This window comes from Arabidopsis lyrata (assembly GCF_000004255.2).
Source record: "Arabidopsis lyrata subsp. lyrata unplaced genomic scaffold ARALYscaffold_7, whole genome shotgun sequence".
In the NCBI taxonomy this organism is placed as follows: domain Eukaryota; kingdom Viridiplantae; phylum Streptophyta; class Magnoliopsida; order Brassicales; family Brassicaceae; genus Arabidopsis; species Arabidopsis lyrata.
In genome coordinates, this window is record NW_003302549.1 from 24,495,529 (window position 1) to 24,507,498 (window position 11,970).

General features: G+C 33.7%; 1 protein-coding gene across 1 annotated transcript; it reads left to right on the forward strand.

The window, feature by feature from the left end:
• Positions 1-3,730: 3,730 nt before the first annotated feature.
• Positions 3,731-11,392, forward strand: LOC9306948 (protein DETOXIFICATION 30). Its single transcript, XM_021016660.1, has 8 exons — positions 3,731-4,134; positions 4,612-5,153; positions 5,257-5,343; positions 9,119-9,175; positions 9,275-9,513; positions 10,711-10,829; positions 10,921-11,007; positions 11,101-11,392. The coding sequence occupies exons 1-8, from the start codon at positions 3,835-3,837 to the stop codon at positions 11,164-11,166; spliced, it is 1,497 nt and encodes a 498-aa protein (XP_020872319.1). The 5' UTR covers positions 3,731-3,834; the 3' UTR covers positions 11,167-11,392.
• The last annotated feature ends 578 nt before the right edge of the window (positions 11,393-11,970 follow it).

Sequence of the window (11,970 nt, forward strand, 5' to 3'; positions counted from 1 at the left end):
CATCACAACAGCTTCTTTTTCAGTCCAAGTTAATGGAGAATTAGCGGGTTATTTTCAGAGTTCAAGAGGTTTACGACAAGGGTGCGCTCTTTCCCCATATTTGTTTGTTATAAGTATGGATGTTCTCTCGAAAATGTTGGATAAGGCAGCAGGTGCACAAAAATTTGGCTATCATCCGAGATGTAAGAGTATGGGGCTGACCCACTTAAGCTTCACTGATGATCTTATGGTACTATCTGATGGAAAAGTTCGATCTCTAGAAGGAATAGTGGAGGTGTTTGATGAGTTTGCCAAGCGATCGGGCCTTAAGATCAGCATGGAAAAATCAACAGTGTATCTAGCCGGTCAGTCAGACATCACTCATCTTAACATAGCGAACCGGTTCCCGTTCTCCATTGGCCAGCTTCCGGTTAGGTACTTGGGACTCCCTTAGGTAACCAAACGCCTCTCCAGCGCTGATTGCCTACCACTACTTAAACAAATCATGAAAAGAATCACGTCCGGGACGTCTCGTTTTCTCTCTTACGCAGGAAGATTAAATCTTATTAGCTCAGTCCTTTGGAGCATATGCAACTTCTGGCTAGCGGCTTTTCGACTACCACAAAATTGTATACGAGAACTAGACAAAATGTGCTCTGCGTTCCTTTGGTCCGGTACTGAAATGAGTTCGACAAAAGCAAAGATTTCGTGGGATATAGTTTGTAAACCAAAGGAGGAGGGAGGACTTGGTTTGCGTTTTTTGAAAGAGGCAAATGATGTGTGCTGTCTCAAGCTTGTGTGGAGAATAGTCTCGCATAGCAAGTCTCTTTGGGTTACGTGGCTAGAAAAAAATGTGCTAAAAAATGCTTCTTTTTGGGTAATAAAACAGACCGCGAGCCTAGGCTCATGGATTTGGAAAAAAGTTACTTAAATACAGAGAGGTTGCTAAGTCTTTATGCAAAGTTGAAGTGGGAAATGGCGAGCTAACATCCTTTTGGTATGACAACTGGTCACCGCTGGGTAGGCTGATTGATGTTACAGGGGAACGTGGCCTCATAGACATGGGGATTGGCCGGAGAATGAATCTGGTGGAGGCATGGACTCACCATCGCAGGAGACGCCACCGAACAGAGTGTCTAAATCAGATTGAGGATGCTTTAGCTGCAGCCCGGAACAAAAGAACAGTAGTAGAGGATAAGGTGATGTGGAAAAGGCAAACAAATGTTTTCAATGTCAAATTCTCAACCAAGGAAACATGGCACTGCATTCGAACTTTAACAAGCAAAGTTCCATGGTACAAAGGCGTATGGTTCACTCACTCTACGCCTAAGTACTCTTTCTGCACTTGGCTTGCAGCCCACGGAAGGCAATCAACGGGAGACCGTATGCTCAAGTGGAAGGCTGGTGCTTCATCCGTCGATTGTATTTTCTTCCAACACCCAATAGAAACAAGAGACCACTTATTTTTCTCTTGTGTCTATTCTTCAGAAATATGGACAGCTCTTGCAAAGGGAGTATTTAAACAAAGATACACATCAGATTGGGGCTTGCTTCTGGACTACATTTCAACAGCTCAACCAAATCGTGTGGAACAATACCTTCAACGCTACGTCTTCCAAGTTGTTGTCTATACCTTGTGGAGAGAAAGAAACTGCTGGCGGCATGGAGAGCAACCGAACTCAGCGGCACAATTGATCGCATGGACTGATAAGCAAATTCGGAACCAACTATCTTCAATCCGTCAAGCTGGAGATAGGCGCTATGAGGAGGGGCTTCAACTTTGGTTCAAATCGAGAAGTTAATTTTTCTGTTTCTTGAACATTTTCAGATTTAAGTTTTCAAACACACGCTGCATTTGATGTAAAAACGTTTATTTTCTTTTGATTATAATTTAACATTATATTCAAAAAAAAAAAACACGAGTTGATAAAAGGAAAAGTTTTGAAACCAAAAAAAAGGAAGACAAAAGCATCAATTTTCTACTTCATGAAAGATATTCCTCTAACTAAGTGCTAAGTGAAAGAGCCAGAAAACGATTCATACAACAAAAAAAAAATTTAAGAGGAATAGAAATTGTCGACAAACTTGATAAGAAAAAAAAAAAAAATAGAAGAGGCATACAAGAAGAGAATCAGCAAAGATTGAAAATAGAAGGAGAAGCTGGTTTCAGAGATTAATGCAGAAGAGGCTGCCCGATTATAGAGTTTTGACTTTTTGGTGGTGATTAAAGAAGAATAAAAATTGTCACCTTAAAGAAAATTAGGTTTCAAAAACAAATTTAAAAAATTGAAAAGGTTGAAAACACTATTCAATTCATTTTCACTATTTGAGTTGAAAAAGTTGAAAAAATTATTCAATCAATTCAATTTAAAAAATTTTAAAAAAATAAAAAAATTATAAAAGAAAAATGTTCAACTTGTTCATGCACATATTTAGAGATGATGGGTTGAATAATATTCAAACCAATTTTGTTCAATCTAATAATTTCAACTATTCAATTTTGAGAAACCTTTCGTAGCCTAAATTGTTTAGTTACACCAAATCTTAAGATTTTTGTTTCATGAATATAAAAGAAAAGTTAAACCTGTTACAAAAAAAAAAAACAAAAAAATCTTACTTGTCGTGCACGATTAAATTAACCCAATGACGTGTTCGTATTAAAATTTTAAACTGATAAAGGGGGCGCTGCATCAATTTTATCGACACATCAATATTTTTTTTTTTTTCAACCAAACATTCATTAAAAAATAATTTCATGATTGGTGGTCCAATTACAAGAAAAATAGTTTACAAAAGTAATAGCAGAAAATAAAAGTTTAAAAAAACGGCTAAACAGTCTGCCTTAATATTACATAAACGAAATCTATATCTACTAAATCAACAGTCACTTTAACAAAAACTGCAGTATTCTCCTTTTAACATGTGGCATAAGTCTCATTTTTTGTTGTTTTACTTTCACGTTAGCTTTTCTTTTTCACCCACAGAGAAACTGTTGCCAATACATAAAAAAAATCTTTATCTTTTCCACTTTCTCCTTGCCACGATCTCCACCTCTTCTCCTCCCAAATTTCTATGAACTATAAAATCTGAAACATGGTTCTCATTGCCATTCATCTCAGAAATCAGGTATTTTCTTCGTCTAAAAAACAAATTTATAGTTTCTATAGATCTCCATCTCCTATTTATGTTTTTTAATTCCTTAAATCTGTCAAAAAATTCATCATCAAAAAGTTAAGTTTGGGAATAATGCTAAGTCCCTGCATAGCAGGAGCCATAATGCTAGTAGAAGATAAAGCGAGAAGAAGAAAAAGGAGACACGGAGCAATTCCAAATCATTTAGCAGATTGGAGAATACGGACCATTCTTCAGGAGACTGTACCATCGAGACTAACTCAGAACAATCTGATTCACATGCCTGACAATCAATCCTTCTTGAAAGGATGTTTTTCGTAGCCCAAATTAAAGCCTTCAACTCCGAGTGAAAGGAAGAGGGACATCTCCGAAAGCATTTTGCACCAAGCAACAACGTTTGATCAGTTCTTTGAAAACACCACCATCCTATGTCCATAGTTGGGTCCGAAAATTTTCAAAAACCATCAATCCGACATTTTATAGATTGAATTGGGCTTTCCATCAATATCCCTTTAACATTGGGCAATTAAATTATTGAAATGCAATTATCCCTTTATTTTGTGAAAATTAAATATATATTATATTTTTTTCAATATTTTGTCAAAAATAGAAATAGAACTTTTCTATATAATTCATGTGTGACTAATCCCAAGATCCTCACTCTTTGGTCTTTAGTCTTTTGACATTCTTTAATCTTTCCATCTCTGTCTCTGTCTCGTCGACATGGAAAAAGACAAAAATCTAACGGAGACCCTTCTATCTGCGGCGGAAGAACGACCTCATCTTCCTTTCTCATCCGTAGATGATATTCCTCCGATCACCACCGTTCGTGGCTTCCTCAGGGAGTTTAACGTGGAGGTCAAAAAGCTATGGTACTTGGCCGGGCCAGCTATTTTCATGTCGTTAACTCAGTATTCTCTCGGCGCTGCTACTCAGGTCTTCGCCGGACACATCAGCACTATCGCTCTGGCGGCCGTCTCCGTCGAAAACTCGGTCATCGCCGGGTTCTCATTTGGCGTCATGGTAAATTACTTTCACCCTTGTGGACAATTTTTTGGTTTGTGTTTAACATTCAAATGTGCTGAATTTAATATTAGTTTAAAACACACAAGATCCAAAATTTGGGAGATGTAACTCCAAATCATTTAAAATATATATTTTTGTTTAAAATCATTCAAACATGTTTTGGTGTATAAAAGATCATTTTCAAAAATATAAACCAAAACACAAAAGTTACAAAAGCAAAAAAGATATATAAAAAATTTAAAATAAATATTATACCCATTTTGTATAATGTAAATATGTAAACAGAAAGGCAAAAAACAATGATTTCGTCATTTTTCAGTTTGTAGTAAAAATATAATGTTTAGTACCATAAAAACCATATTTATAAGTTCGAATTTAGAAATTTTTTTTATCTTTTTGCAAAAAAAAAGTTATTTTTTGTCAAGAAGTTTTTGTTTTGAGGTGTAAAAATAATTGTGCGAATGTAAACGCTAGCTTGGAATGGGAAGCGCGTTAGAAACGCTATGTGGACAAGCGTTTGGAGCAGGGAAATTGTCAATGCTTGGCGTTTACTTGCAACGATCATGGGTGATACTTAACGTGACCGCGATTTTACTCTCTCTCCTATACATTTTCGCCGCTCCAATCCTGGCGTTCATCGGCCAGACGCCAGCGATCTCTAGCGCCACAGGAATATTTTCCATCTACATGATCCCACAGATCTTTGCTTACGCCGTTAATTACCCAACCGCTAAATTCTTGCAATCACAAAGCAAAATCATGGTCATGGCTGCGATATCAGCGGTTGCACTTGTTCTACACGTGCTCTTCACGTGGTTTGTCATTGAGGGGCTCCAGTGGGGCACGGCGGGTCTAGCCGTCGTGCTTAACGCCTCGTGGTGGTTCATTGTCGTCGCACAGCTCGTGTACATATTTAGTGGCACATGTGGTGAAGCTTGGTCTGGATTCTCCTGGGAAGCCTTCCATAATTTGTGGAGTTTCGTTAGATTATCTTTGGCTTCTGCTGTTATGCTTTGGTGAGTCACAATACCTAACCCATACGACTCGATTGTTAAATTTTTATAATGAAAATAATATCATCATTATTTATTGTTACATTGTTTATTTTTACTTTGGAAGTTTGGAGGTGTGGTATCTCATGGCAGTCATACTATTTGCTGGATATTTGAAGAATGCTGAGATCTCCGTAGCCGCTCTCTCCATCTGGTAAATTCTAATTTATTAGTATATTTTCAAATTAATAATGTTTATAAGATTTGTTGTTTGATTTGTTCAGTTTTATATTTTAAAAAATTCTCATCAAGAATCTCTAGGATCTATTTATCAGAAAAAAAAAACAAATCTCTAGGAATTAGCACTAATATAATTCGTCGTGCGGAGTTGACTTATATTATTCGTTAGTTCTTGAGCAGTGAAACCCTAGCTAGTGGCTCGTCATTTTTTGCTGCATTAATATGATAATATCTATCAAAATAATTTGCTTGCATTAAATTAATATGATGATTCTTTCTTTTACTATTATTATTCGTTTCATTTTTTTCTGCAACATTTTATTTTTAGTCATGCAGTACTAGTAATCCCTTATATATTAATTGAGAAGCATTTTTAAAAATAACCTTACCCTTATGTGTGATTAACAAAAATGCCATGCTGATGTGTCGTTCTCACAGAGCTTCTCAATCCATTTAATTAAAAACTCAAAATTTATTAGGATATTTACAGATTTTGCCATTAGTTTTAATTATGTTTATTTTCTCATTAATTTATGCTTTTTATTTTACTCAATTAATTAAAACGAAAATACAATTAAAATATGTAATTAAGAGATACAAATCTATACAAAATGGAGTACCTAATACAGTAAAACCTATATAAATTAATAATGTTGGGACCTGAAAATTTTATTAATTTAGAGAGGTATTAATTTATAGAGAGAATTTACTAAATTTGTAATTTCTTAAAAAAATTCTATCTAAAGGGAGGTTTTTTTTATTTGTAAGCAATATCTTTTTAAAACTAATTATAAGTAGAGAAGCAATTATTAAGTTTAAAAAATAACACAAACTTTTTTCGAATAAGAGAGTCATATTTCATTCAAAATTTTACATATAATATTTTAAATATATATTAAGCTAAATATACATATATATTCATCAGTTTATACAATTATTAATTTATAAAATTGATGAGACCATATGTCCATATGTTTGCATAAGATTTTTAGAAAAATTATTATCTTATTAATTTATCGATTTGTGTCATTTTTTACATTGGTCCCAACTCGGGACCGCAAGAATTTATTAATTTAAAGAGGTTATTAATTTATCGAGTATAAATTTATAGAAGTTATACTGTATTTTTTGTATCTATTAATATAACAAGATATATATCATTAATCATGATAAACACAAAACATTAATACATAGAAAGCACACTCTTGGAAAGTGCAGTGCCCACCGAAGATACGACATTTCTTATGGCAAATTTTAAGCGGTTGTGTACCGGTTACGGAAAATCTACGGAAAAGAGGAATGGATTGTGACACAGGATGTGCCAGATGTGGTGCATCAGAGGAAACAATCAATCATACATTATTTCAGTGCCACCGGCACGACAGATTTGGGCACTTTCACAGATTCCAACGGCGATCGGGATTTTTCCCACAGAATCTATTTTTGCGAATTTGGATCACTTATTTTGGAGAATACCTTCTGACTTTGATTTTTCAGCTTTTCCATGGATTATATGGTATATTTGGAAAGCAAGGAATGAAAAAATCTTTGAAAATATAGATAAAGACCCATTAGAGGTATTACGGTTAGCAGAAAAAGAGGCACAATTATGGCAAGCAGCTCAATTAGAGCTCCAAGAAGGAAATCATGGTGTTGTGAGTTCGGCAACTCTGTCCCGGGTGAGGGAGGTTTCTTTTGATTCGAACTTTTCAGGATATCGTTGTTTTGTGGATGGATCGTGGAAAGAAAGTGATAAGTTCTCCGGTACAGGGTGGTTCTGTACATCGTCAAATGGAGAGCCGCCAACCATGGGAGCTGCGAACCTCCGTAGAAGTCTATCTCCACTACATGCCGAAGTCGAGGCCCTTCTCTGGGCGATGAAGTGTATGATTGGTGCAGATCATCAAGATGTAGCGGTCTGAACAGTCTGTAAAGAGGAGTGTTCAGACCTGGTGAAGATGGTGTCTTCTCCAACCGAATGGCCGGCGTTTTCAGTGTATTTAGAGAAATTTCAGAGCGACAAAGAGGAGTTTTCATCTTTTTCTTTATCTTTAATTTCTCGTAGAGCTAATGTCAAAGTGGATAATCTGGCACGAAAAGTTCGTACAGAACCGCTTCATATCACATATGTAAACAACATTCCTCAGGAATGGTTCTTTTGAATTTTATTTAATTTCGGATGACAAAAAAAAAAAATGAAAATTTTCATTAATCTTGATAATATTACTCCCTCCTTTCTTTTATAAGTTATGTTTTAGGAGAATGCACATATATTAAGAAATTATTTATTTTTTGTTTATTTCTAAACTAAAACATCATTTATTATCTAATCAACCAGTAAAAAAGTAACCTACTAGAAATATAAATCGTCAAAACCAAGAAAAAAGTAATTAATTTTACATTGAAAATAAAAAACATCATCTATTTAAAAACAAAATTAGAAGCTTAAAACATCACTTATAAAAGAACGGAGAGAGTAATACACTACCGTTTATCTAATAATATAAAATTCGAACACTTTCAATATAATTAATACATTAAAATGTATTTAATAATCGTTTTGTCCCGCACATAGTGCGAGTTATTATCTAGTTATACATATATATAAAAAATTGACTGTTTTCATATATGTAAACAACATTTCTCAGGAATGACTCTTTTGAACTCTATTTAATTTCGGATGACAAAAAAAAAAAAAAATCGACTGTTTTGAATGTGTCCAGAGCTTGTTCAACAGTAGTTATTCATGGGAGCACATATAAACTTAAAAAAAAAATTGTATCGTAATCATAAATTTTAAAAGTAAAATTAATCATGGGGGGGGGGGGGGGGGAACCTACTACGGTAGAAAAGGGGTCATTGACCTTGGTTCAATCATTCTAAATTATCGATTAATATACAAAAAAATGTCAAAAGAATTAGTAGTTGCCTAGTTGGTAATTAAATTTTTCCTTTTTGACCGGCTACACTTAGGCATGACCAAAAGCTAACCGTAACGGTATTTCGTACCGTAACTGGACCATTTCTCAATCGTAACCGTATAAAACGGTTAAAAACCGTAACCGTTAACTATAAAAATAGATTAATTACGGTTAAAATATACTAACCGTAACCGTTAATTAACTGTAAACGTATCAAAACCGTTAGTTGACCGTATGGTTAACCGCACTATTAAACGCATAGTTAAAACTTTAAAAATATAATTGTAATTGCGTTTAGTGAAAATATAAATATCGGATGTTCAGATAAAGATTTTCAAAAATGTAAATGATACCGCATATGAAAATTCTACGTTAGAATAAATGTTCTTTTTCTCAAACAAATATATTGTAATGTTATGTTGCTCGAAATGAAGAAAATTTGGTTTATAACTTATTTTCATCTTATTAAAAGTAGTATAAAAAGTCAGGTAACTCATAAGATTTCGCTTCCGATATTAACCGTATCGTAATTATCAAATACCTGTAACCGTATTTAACCATAAATGTTGTAACCGTAACCGTCTTTAACCGTAACCGTTTTAAACGTATATAAAATGGTTAAGGATACGGCTAAAGAAAATTTATAACTGTAACTGGTGGTTAATCAATCGTAACCGTAATCGTGGTTATGCCTAACTACTCTTATCGATTCAACACCTATATTAATCATAGTAAATTCTTTGTAATTAAAATTTATACAATTCGTATCCTCTAAAAATAGTATGATTAATCGTTTCTTTTGGTCTTGTAACGATATTAAAAATGAAGCATGAACATTTTGGGATGGACTGCAATGATTGCTATTGGGATGAACGCAGCCGTAAGGTAAAACTTTTGTTTTTAAACCTCTCTTCGGTATTACTATGATTAATATATATTATATAAACACGTGAATCATAATCTGAAAAATTTTAAATGGTGCAGTGTGAGAGTGTCTAATGAATTAGGAGCAAAGCATCCAAGAACCGCGAAATTTTCTCTACTAGTGGCAGTGATAACATCGACACTGCTCGGACTTGCTATATCAATTGCTCTACTCATCTTTAGAGATCAATATCCATCGTTTTTTGTGGGAGACGAAGAAGTCATCATTGTTGTTAAAGATCTTACACCAATTCTTACACTCTCCATTGTCATCAACAATGTCCAACCTGTCTTATCAGGTACTCAATCTATATATTTATCTCAAAGAAACTAATCTAGTTCAATTCGTTATGATCAGAGCCGGCCCATGACACAGGCTCATGAAGCATTTGCTTACGGCCTCTAATAATATATACATTTTTTGGCCTCCATTTTCCAAAATGTTCTTTTAGTGTAGTGGTCCCGATTTTCCTTCCTCGGTGACAAACCCCAGTTCCAATCTTGACTATAGCTTTTATTTTTTATTTTTTGGTTTTTTTTCTGTTAGATATATTTTAATAAATATGCAAAAGTACAGCCTATTTTTTTTTGCTTGTGGTCTCCGAAACCTTAGAGCCGGCTCTGATACAATCTCGGTTTCCTTCATAGATCATGGTTGGTCTTTGGCTAAAATAATCTTATTTGATATGAAGACTTTTTTTGTTATATAAGAACATGTGCATTGGTAATTGAGTATCTCATCAATATAATATTATTATTTTGTGTATTTTAGTATGTGAACTTTTTAAAAAAAAATTTCCGCTATTGGTGAGAAACTCATTAAGTCTTCCATCAATATAATATTTTTAGCGTAGTGTAATATTTGTGATATAAATTACCTTAATATTTATTTTAAAATTCGAAATTTTCTAATTAATATCTTCTAAATAATATTATATTACAATTTAAAGACCTTTATGGTTCATTAATTAGTTACATTTGTTTATATAATATATGATTTTAATAATATCGAAATATATATTTACTTTTTTAAATCTCAGACCTTTTTTACGTATGCAACTTCAAATTTGCATATTAACTAAGATAATATCAATTTATTATTATTATTATTATTATTATTATTTTAACTAGTTTTAGTATATATTTAAACTCAAGCATAATAAAACTTGCATGTTAGATAGAAAACTTCATTTTATAATTTATCTAAAAAAGATAAAAAATAATAATAACATAATAACTATTGATATAACTTTTTAAACTATTGTGGGTTTGATTTATTATAATAAAATTTGAACCACTAATGAAGAGACATGTGTCCCACATAAGAGGTTTTCAAGAGATTTTCAAAATCTCTCAAATAAGAACCGATTCTCACCTCGTTTTTAAAAAAAATTATTCTTTAATAACTTTAATTGTGAGAGACTCAATGAAAGACTCATACTAAACATGCTCTAAGAAACTTAGTGATTCCGATGGAAATATGATAATAAATACAGGGGTGGCTGTGGGAGCTGGATGGCAAGCAGCCGTGGCGTACGTTAACATAGTCTGCTATTACGTGTTTGGAATCCCATTTGGTCTGTTACTAGGATACAAGCTTAACTTTGGCGTAATGGTAATGAAAGTTTGTATCTTCCTTTTCAACTAACCATTGAAAAAAACCAAGAACTAAAAGACCGATAATGCAAAAATCTTTGATGTTTTAGGGAATTTGGTGCGGAATGTTGACGGGAACCGTGGTACAGACAATAGTCTTAACATTGATGATCTGCAGAACAAATTGGGACACAGAGGTGAGTCAATAATATGAAAGGCAATGATGTGATATCTAAATCGAGTCTTTAATATGTCCTAATATAATGTTACTGATACGTTTTCTTGTGTAGGCTGCAATGGCTGAGGGTAGGATAAGAAAGTGGGGAGGAGAAGGATCAGAGCAACTCTTAAACTAAAAAGACATTTTAAGAAGTGGTATTTTGTGTTTTTAGTGTTCATTAACCTCGTGATTTGTATTCATGTTGAACCTTTTGTTGCATCAAAGTTTGTTTTTGTGTCTTTTTGGTTGTATCATGAGTCTTGTATGATATGCTGGAAATAGACGTTTATGGACTTGTCCGGGTCGAGAAAGAACGATAACAGACGAAGAGATCGACTATAGTCGCTCTTCTGGCAACTTAATGTTGTTTCATTTTTGGTTATTTATGCTTTCTATTTTCTATAACGAGTAAAATACCCCTAACGCTTTCTTTTCTAAGTTTTTGTTGAGAGCCTTCTCCTTTGTAAGGGCTTGATTGGTTCTCCCGCTAGAACCCTCCTAACGGTCGGTTGCGGTTGTTAGCGGTTGGTACCAATCATAGAAATCGCTCTGTACCGCTTCAAACCGCTCGAAATCGCTGATTTTCAAAAGCTCCTTCCCGCAAGCGTTTGCGGTTGCGGGCGGTAGCGGTTGGAAAAAAAAAAATCAAACGTTTACTTATAATTATTATAAAATATATTAATCCTATATATATCTTTCATCTTTGTATCACGTTCTCATCAGAAACCCTAATCAATATTCTAAAACCTTATTCTCTCAATGTCTTACACCCAAACTGATGAAAATCAAGAACCAAACGTAAATATCATATATCATTTTATTCATTCACCACCTCATGTGTAACTCTTTGAATATTTTTCATCGAATTGTTTTTCTTTTCATTATGTATTGCTTTGCTTTTTGATTGAATATATGTTTCGATTTGTTTTCTCGAATAGAA